This window comes from Sciurus vulgaris (assembly GCF_902686455.1).
Source record: "Sciurus vulgaris genome assembly, chromosome: 7".
In the NCBI taxonomy this organism is placed as follows: domain Eukaryota; kingdom Metazoa; phylum Chordata; class Mammalia; order Rodentia; family Sciuridae; genus Sciurus; species Sciurus vulgaris.
Window position 1 is genome coordinate 129,022,268 of NC_136467.1, and position 10,213 is coordinate 129,032,480.

The 10,213-nt window shown below is 33.3% G+C and overlaps 1 protein-coding gene across 1 annotated transcript; it reads left to right on the plus strand.

The window, feature by feature from the left end:
- Positions 1 to 3,350: 3,350 nt before the first annotated feature.
- Positions 3,351 to 4,289, plus strand: LOC306666684 (olfactory receptor 2B11-like; the record flags this gene model as incomplete). The annotated part of the gene is made up of 1 exon (XM_079148906.1): positions 3,351 to 4,289. The coding sequence occupies one exon, from the start codon at positions 3,351 to 3,353 to the stop codon at positions 4,287 to 4,289; it is 939 nt and encodes a 312-aa protein (XP_079005032.1).
- Positions 4,290 to 10,213: the final 5,924 nt, after the last annotated feature.

Below are 10,213 nucleotides of genomic sequence, written 5' to 3' on the forward strand. Positions count from 1 at the left end.
AAGAATGTGTGATGATAGTGAAGTATGAATAAGATACACTGGCCTGGAAAAGTGAGGGGAAATACAAAGAAGTCAACGTGAATAGAGTCTGGCAGTTACTAACATGACTTCAAACATTCATGGATAAATAGAATCCTGTGAAATGAATTAGGAATGAAAAATCCCTTTACATATAAGGTTCAAATTGCAGACAGAATCCAAAACAATAATGCAAGGTGAGTATGACATGGAAAAGATGAGACCTAAAACTAGATTTATACAGCTTAAACATACTTCAGAGTAGATGAAATTTACTAGTCACACTTTGTTAGCTTTAAAGAAATATCCAGAGAAATGAAGGGATTATGGGTTAATTACCACTCACAGCCTAAACTACACTTAAGTTGAGTATAAGGAACAAAATTCTAAAGAGTACAAGTTAACAAACTTACTCAAAGTCAGCTTGAGGGATTACTGGATTAGAGTTGAATGTAATTAGTTATGGAAGAAGTCTGGAGGCTTGAAACTATAATTGTTCTTTAAAAAATGAAGGGTGGTTCACGATAGAAAAATTTGAAAATGTGCTGGGCACAGTGGCACATGCCTATAATTCCAGTGACTAGGGAGGTTGAGGCAGGAGGATTGAGGGTTCAAAGCCAGCCTTAGCAATTTAGCAAGGCACTTAGCAACTCAGCAAGACCCATTCTCTAAATAAAATATAAAAAAGGGCAGGGATGTAGCTCACTGGTTAAGCACACCTGAGTTCAATTCCCAGTACCAAAAAAAAAAAAAAGGAAAGAAAGAAAATTAGAAAAATGTATGTAAGTGTAAGATTGCCCATATAATACACAAGCTCCTCTTGTTATGGTTTGGATATGAGGTGTCCCCCAAAAGCTCACATGTGAAACAGTGCAAGAAGTTTCAGAGGAGAAGTGATAGGATCATAAGTCATAACCCAATCAGCGATTTAATCCCATGATAGGAATTAACTGAGTGGTAACTGAAGTGATAGAGTGTGGAGGAGGTGGGAATTGGGGCATAACTTTGATCATAAATTTGTATTTGTATTTGTGTTTGTATTTGTTAAGTGAATCCTCTCTCTGCTTTCTGATCATCACATAAGCTGCTTCCCTCTGTCACACACTTCTGCCATGATGTTTCTGTCTCATCTGGAGCCCAAAGGAAAGGAGCCACTGTCTATGGTTTGAGACATCTGAAACTGTAAGCCCTCAAATAAACTCTTCTTCTACAGTTGTATTGGTCAGGTCATTTAGTCACGGCAGTGAAACAGATGACTAAAACACACCCTATGGTGTAGTTGTTTAATAATGTGGTTCATTACAGTTTTTCTGATACTCAATTTCACAATCCAATTAATTTTGACCATGCTTATTTCATAATTCAATTTATGACATGAATTTCACCTGAATAAGACATGGGTCAAGATATATTTCTAAATTTTCTGTGCACAGATGACATCCTGCATATGTCCTGCTCAAATAAAGTATAGAGCAGTTCGCATTCTAGAAACACACCTGTAATACAGATGCTTTCTTTGAAATGTTGAAACTTCATTTATCAGCTTACTATCTCACTACTGCATCGATAGCATTGACTGCCTTTTAATATGAAGAACCTTTCCAGTTAAGGGCACTCTATATTAATGAATGATAAACCTTGCCTGAAATATTGATACTGAAATATCCTTTGTTACAGAGTCTGGGGTGAGTGCTAAATGATTTAATGACTATAAAAAGTTTATTGAAACATTGGATACATGGACTTCATAAAGGATTAGATGGAATTATTATTTTATTATTACATATTTATAAATTAGGATAGCATGTAATCAAAGGGTGACATTAAAATTGTATCTCTGAGAAGTTTTGTGTGATAGTACAAAGATGGTTTTGATGACTTTATAAAACAGAAGGTAAAATTTTGCCTTATAATCCTAAGAATTTAAACTGATTCCCTTACACTCTTCTGCCACAACTAAGGGGTGGAAAGACTACCTCAGAAATTTATCACAGGGATGCTGTCTTTATTCCTCATCTAAACATTTCTGGGCTGGGGATATAGCTTAGTTGGTAGAGTGCTTGCCTTGCAAGCATAAGGCCCTCGGTTCAATCCCCAGCACTACAAAAAAAGAAAAAAAAAAAAATAGTCATTTAAACATTCCTCATTTTAGAGAAGACTGTGGATTTTATGAAAAATATCCTCACGCTAAAGAAAAGAACAATATAAATTTAAAAATGTATTACCTCATTTACTTTACACAAAATGCTGCATTACTGAGCTAAAGAATTTTGTTAATTTCCATGTGGCTTTTAAACATGTATGTACTTAAAATGAAAAGTAACTACCATGTTTGAATAAATCTCTAGGCTGAAACAGTAATATTGACATTTTACCTTATAGAAGTTATGTGTAGCTCATAAATATATTTGTAGCTGTGCACAGTCAATTTCTAATAATTGTGCAAACTTATACTGAATTTATAATGGAAATCCCTACATATGGATAAATTAACTGATCTTTTAATTAAAAGAGCAAATGCCCAAAATTTGAACAAAGTAGCTATGAAGAAAGAAGTATACATGAATAAAGATTCTTAAACTTTGCTAAATCTATAATAACTCTCAATTTATAGTTAAAGAAAACTAATGCTAAAGTGTTTGAATTTCTTGCTCAGTTCTAAAGAGCTAAGAAATCTTTCTTTCAATCCAAATTCTATTTAATATCTACAAAAGTAATATGATTTTTGGACTAACTAGTTAGGTTGGAAAAGGATATATTAATTTCCATAGCTCTAGATTTTTCTCTTCCTTCTTCCCAACAACTATAATGTAAATACATGATTTTTTTAACATTCCTGTAATGTTGTGAAGCAGTGTGTCTGACAATAAGCCATCTGATTCCAGCACCCAATGCCATATCAACTCTATCAGACACCTGGATGGAGAAAGTTATGAATTTCAAATAAACAAACTACCCTGCTGGTTTATATACCAGTAAAAGTCTGAAAACTATTGTCTTGGAGATTACAAAACACAGGCACTTCTATTTTTCATGTATTCCTTATCAGAGTTAAAGAAAATAGCTATTGTCTGGCTTATTAAGAAGAGGATACTCATTTCAGAATGATTACCACACATGTTGAAGGTAAATACTTTTAATTCTATTGTCACAAAAGAATTTGGTCACCTGCTGCCAGAACATTTTTATTTGCCACACAAGTTTTTGCATCTCATCTACAGTTTGTAGAGGTCAATGCATAAGTATGTTTTTTTTTTTCATTTTTTTATAACTCTACCTTTTTTTTTTTTTTTAAGCCATCTACTTACTATAGGGGAAACACACTGAAAAGAATGGCAGTCATTAATGAAAGTCACCGTGAAGAATTTATCCTACTAGGCTTTGCTGACTGTCCTTGGCTAGAGTTTCCTATATTCATTATTGTTCTAATGACATACCCCATGGCCATGTTAGGAAACATCACCATCATTCTGGTGTCCAAGTTAGACCCCCGTCTCCACAGTCCCATGTATTTCTTCCTCACCAACCTCTCCTTTCTGGACATATGCTATACCACAAGCATTGTACCTCAGATGCTGTTTAACCTGGGAACTTCTAACAAGACCATCAGCTATGTGGGGTGTGCAGTTCAACTTTATATATTCAGCACAATGGGAATCACAGAATGTCTTCTCCTGGCTCTCATGTCTTTTGACCGCTATGTGGCCATCTGCAGACCTCTGCACTACACCCTCATCATGAATCGGTGCATCTGTATCCTATTAGTGTCCACTGTATGGCTCTGTGGAATTACTTATTCTGTTGTAGAAGTCACTCTCACATTGCAGTTGCCAATGTGTGGCATCAATAAACTGGATCACTTGTTTTGTGAGATGCCAGTTCTGATAAAGACTGCCTGTGGGGAAAAGAAGACTATTGAACTCTCACTATCTTTGGTTTGTATATTTTTAGTAGCTGTTCCTCTGTGTTTAATTCTTGCCTCTTATGCTAGTATCGGACATGCTATACTTAAGATCAAATCTTCTGAAGGAAGGAAAAAGGCCTTTGGGACATGTTCCTCTCATCTTATTGTAGTTTTCTTATTTTATGGCCCAGGTATTAGCATATATTTTCAGGCCCCCTCTTCCATCTCAAAGGATCAGCCCAAGTTCATGGCTCTCTTCTATGGAGTAGTGATTCCTACACTCAACCCCTTCATCTACACCTTGAGAAATAAGGATGTGAAGGGGGCATTAAGCAAGCTGGTGAGGAGCATTTTTTGTTCCAAATGATATGGGAGACATCAAATGAAATTATTTTAAAATTATAGTTGATTTATATGGGTATCTTTCATAACACCTTCTGATCTCTTAATATGATATCATATTACAGGTTATTCTTGCAAAACATGTAAATTTTTTTTATATTCATACTTTTTTCTATTCTTCACAATCCTTCTAAGCAAGGATGGTATGCAGATAATATGCACCTGTAATGGCACTCTACCTGTAATACTTATTAAAATGGTTCTATTCTGTTATAGATGGTGAAATAATAACAATATTTAATAGTTTAAAATTAGCAAAATAAACTGTAGTATAAGCTGATTAGACAGGATAGCAACAGTGTGGCAGCCATCCATCAGTGGACTTCCTATCAGTTCACCTGAGACATATTTTGTCATTTTCCATGAGATCCACCCAAGTCTGTGTGTTACACCGTGTATTCTCTTTGAAACACTCTATCTCAAACAATCATGTATCTCATTAATTCATGAAATTCAGTTTATGCTGGTGCTGCTATTTTTGTGGAATTGAAATTCTCTGAAGAAGCCTTATTTAATTAAAAGATCCTGAAACCTGATTCAGGCTAAGTGGAATGTTGTGCAACAGGGGAATATTGTAAGTCAAGAATGAACATTTTTCTTAGTCCTTTAATCAGGAAATTTCTTTCAAATCTGTAGCTGACAATATATTCATGATTACTAGATAAAGCTCTTGGAATATATTGCTAAAATTAACAGAGCTCTGGCCTTCATCAGCCCTAAAGCTAAGAATGCTATAACATCTGAAACCTAATGAAAAAATTTCCCTGGTTTGCTGTAGACTACCTATCTAATGCCCCCAACGATGTATATGGTAAATAATTTTTTATAATCATGTATGATTTTTGTTCTATGGTCACAATTTTTTAAATTTTTATTTGTTCTTTTTAGTTATACATGACAGTGGAAACCATCTTGATATACTTATATCTTGGAATATATCTTATTATAACTAGGATCCCAGTCTGATAGATGTACACAATGGGGAGATTCATTGTGGTATATTCATATATATACTTAGGAAAGTTATGTCACATTCATTCCCTTTATCTGTTGATGAGCATGTAGGTTGGTTCCATAGCTTAGCTATTGTGAATTGCGCTGCTGCAAACGTTGATTTGTCTGTGTCACTGTAGTATGCTGATTTTAACTGCTTTGGGTATATACTGAGGAGTGGGATAACTGGATCAAAAGGTGGTTCCATTCCTGTTTTTGAGAAATCGCAGTATTGCTTTCCAGAATGGTTGTGCCAATTTGTAGTCCCACAAATAATTTTAGTGTACCCTTTTCCCCACATCCTCACCAACATTTATTATTACTTCTATTCTTGATCATTGTCATTCTGGTTGAAATAAGGTAGAAGAATCTCAGCGTAGTTTCAAGTTGCATTTCTTTAATCGCTACAGATATTAAATATTTTTTCATATATATTTCATATATTTGTTGACTGTTCATATTTCTCCTTTTGAGAAGTGTCTGTTTAGTTCCTTTGTTTGCTTACTTATTTGGTGTTAAGTTTTTGAGTTCTTTGTATATCCTGGAAATTAATGCTCTATCTGACATGCAGAGGGCAAAGATTTTCTCCCATTCTGTACATTGTTTCTTCATGCTCTTGCTTGTCTCCTTTGCTGTGAAGAAGATTTTTAGTTTGAAACCATCCCATTTATTGATTCTTGATTTTACTTCTGGCATTTGAAAAGTCTTATTGAGGAAGTTGGTTCCTAAACCAACATGTTAGAGTGCTGAGCCTACTTTTTCTTCTAGTTTCTGATCTAATATCTAGGTCTTCTATCCACTTTGAGTTGAGTTTTGTGCAGGGTGAGAAATAGAAGTTAAATTTCATTTTACTACATATGGATTTCCAGTTTTCCCTGCACCATTTGTTGAAGAGGCTATTTTTTTTCTTCAAAGTATGTTTTTGGTGTCTTTGTCTAATATGAGATAACTGCATTTGTGTGGTCTTGCTCTGTGTCTTCTATTCTATTCCATTGATGTGGCCGTAAAAATTTATGCAAAGTCTTTCTCAACAATTGTCATTCAAGGTAATTTGACCATTATTAGACCACCATTCACATATTTAACTAAGAATAAACTAGCTTTTTAGTCCCTTAAACTCAAAGTCATTATTTCATATAAGGATTTTCAAAATGCATTATAATTCTTCCTTAATGAATAAGTTAATTCATTCCTTAATGAATGTATGTGGAAATTAAGAATTTATATTTTAATATTAAAATAAATATAATAAAGAGGAAAATTTCTTAACATTCTTTTTCAATATTATAAACATGAGTCTTTTCAATTAATGATAGAAGTCACAAGTAATGCTAATAAAGAAGCGCAATGACAATATTTCTATATACTAATTGCAATAGTGAATCTATGAAGGAAAGACAGAATTTTTCTGCTATAAAAAAATACTTGAGTACTTCAAAAAAACAATTTGTCTTTTATAGATTTAAATTTGGGATGCAAATGATATTCAAATATTTCATCATTAAAGGTTAAAATTGCTAACATTTAGAGCTAGGACTCATACTCTGCTTTATTTTATCAATTTGTCCCCACAAAAATTCATATCTTGAATCTTATTTTGCAATGTCATTTTTTTAATAAAGAAATATATGAGAGGTGATTAGGTCTTGAGGGCTTCTCCCTCATGAATGGGATTGAGGTCCTTATGAAAGACACTTGACACATGGTGATTTTGCCTTTCTGCTTATACTCCACTCCAAAGGATTCTGCAGTATGGCTTGGAAGCTAAAGCTAGGTCCTTATCAGACAATAAACCTATTCTTGCCTTCATCATGTACTCCGACCTTCCAGAACTATAAGAAACCAATTTTTATTGTTTATAATTACACAGTGTCTGGATTTTGTTATAATAGCACTAATGGACCAAGAAGTTTGCCAAACAAATATTGTCACTAAATTAGGAATTGGATAAGAGCAAGCTAAGGAATTTGTAGTTATTTAGCGTAGAAATCTTATGTTTCCAGTTCAACAAGATATTATATTGTCTATGCTGCAGGAAAATTAAGGCATCATTTGGAATTTTCTGGCATGTCTTCTGGTACCATCAAGAACTAAAATCACTGGAAGAAAAGTCTTATCATGAGCAAGAATCAATTGTAACTCAGACACAGTCTTTAAAAATAACAGATCAGCCATTGCTGGTTCAGTGTTGGACAATGGTAGATTAAATAGGGGAAAAAGTAGTAACTTTAAATATGCCTGATTTTTGGCTAGGGGCTGGCTTATTGTCAGAAAAAGTTTTCAATTTTGTGCATGCACACAAAGCACTCAGAGAAATAAATATCCTTTAATGAATAACTTTTAAAAATTTTATTAGCTCAGGTATCATTTACCTGACTTAGTCATACATACAGTAAAATACAGTATTTTTACTTTAAGGAAAACAATACAGAAAGATTTTTGTCAAAAGCACAGCTAGAGAGACTGGTAACAGTTATTCTGACTATTGTAATCCTCTGTCCTGGGTGAATGTGACTTAGTAATCTTGGCCTGTGGAGATTATTCATGACAAAAGTATGAATAGCATTTCTGCTCTGAGATAATATATAAAAATGATATATTCAGTTTATTCCAGCATGAAGGAGTCCTTAGTTAACCTACTTTCTTTCAATGGAAAGGCATATATGTTATCTGAAGGTGAACATGTGTTCCACCCTTGATATGAAGCATAAGCACTCTTGGAATTGCTTTTACAAGGAAGATGATCAAATATTTTTCTCATTGTCCCAAGTAATCAGCACTTTCCTAAAGAACAAAGCAAAGACAGGAAGTAATGTTAACAATTAGAAATGTAAACATTGAAAAATAAAATAAGAATTAATAAAAATCTTTAAGTGCTCATATCCATTTAGGGAATTCATACAGGTAGAAGTCAAAATGTTTTAAAACACTTTTTCCCACACTACATCTATGTATAGGATAAAATAGTAAGTTATTAGCAGTCCATCTTATTATAAGAGGGATGATTAAAATAAATGTAAAATTTTGATATAAAAATATGTTCTTATGACTAATGTAAATCCAAACTGTATCTTTCCAAACTGTTACATTTAGAATTCCAACACCTTAGGGGCTCGCCAGAGAAGACTCATATGTGTTGGTTGGAGAAATATTAGATATGGCAAGAAAATATTTCAGATTTTGTTGGAAGAAAAGATATTAGATAGAAACATAGATACCTACTACCCTGATCTAATCTGACATGTAAATACTTTATTTCATTTTGTATATAATACACATAAAACAAAAAGAAACTTCACTGGTTAGAGAATGTTTAAACAGCCATTTAAGAATTTGCTCCACACACTAAAATCTAAACTTCTCTATTTTCATTTAGATCAACATCATACTATTTTTAAACTTTTTTGGTTATATCAATATATAACTATTGAATTTAAGATCTCAATTTCTTGTACATACTGAGATTTCATTGTTTTGCACAGACAGGGAACTCATATAACTACTGAGGTTTTATTTTATTTCACATACTACTTGCTTTTCAAACAACATAAAACATACCTCCCTTAAAACTATCATCAATTTCATCCCAACCACAATATCTGAGTACTTCCATTTTCTTAACTCTTCTGTGTATTTTTTTGTTGTTGTTGTCCATCATGCATCTTCCAGGTTCTTACCTCTCTAAATTTTTTCTTAAAGTGAACTATATACACTATACAATGCACAAAGCACTAAAATGCACTTTTAAGAATATGTTTCTGGAACAAGGAGGAAAACTATGTAGCCCAAAAGAAATAAAGTTATCTTCCAAGGGCAGTTGTCAGAAACTAGGACATGTAGTAGGATTCTGCATGAATATATCACTTGCTGGGGGATACAAAAGTAAAGGAGCTGTACTAGAAAGACAATTATAATATTTAAAAAAGCTGCCATGAGTTTATTTTACACACGTCATATTTGAAATATTATCTCATCTTTCAAAAACCTTCAAGGTAAGTATAAACCACCATTGGCAGTAATAAAATGTGGCACATTGATTCTTGAGGGTGTATAGTTTATGTTAGAACTGAAATTCGAGAGCCTTTCTCTTATCATGTTTTTGTGGGGGCTTTTTGTTGTTCTTATTATTTCTTTTACTTTTTCAATTTAAAATCATTTATGTTTCAATTGCAGTAACCTAACATTTAGCATCTCACATATCATGGGGTTCACATCTCAGCAGCACTAAGTAGATTCTAATTATGCAAGCATCACCACTGTACTTCTCCAAATCTTGTGTTCTGCACAAACTGAAACTGTGTACCCATTAAAAAATAAATCCAGCCAGATGCAGTACTGCATGCCTATAATCCCCGGGACTCAGGACAAGGAAGAAGAAGGATCATGTATTTAAAGTCAGCCTCAACAATTTAGGGAGGCCCTAAGCAATCTAGAAAGACCCTGTCTGAAAATATAAAATAAAAAGGGCTGGAGACGTGGCTTAGTGTTCAAAGTGGGTTCAATCCTGGTATAAAAACAAAACAAAACAAAAGAAATAAATAAATTCACATACTTTCAACTCTAAACTCAGGAAATTATCATTCTACTTTTTATTTCTATGAATTTGACTACCTTAGGTAACTCATATAAGTGGAATCATACAGTATTTGATTTACTACATATTTAGCAAAATGTTTTCAAGATTCATCCAGGACATAGCTTGTGACAGAACTCCCAAACTTTTCCTCACACACAAATTGTTTCCATTAAGATAATTGTTATTTATTTATACACTTTGAATTGAATGATAAGATGGCATAATTTTATTATGCACAATATGATGTTTGAAGTACATCCTCATTGTGGAATGGTCAACTCTATTACATGCATTAATTAGAAAAATCCATGCTTTCTCTG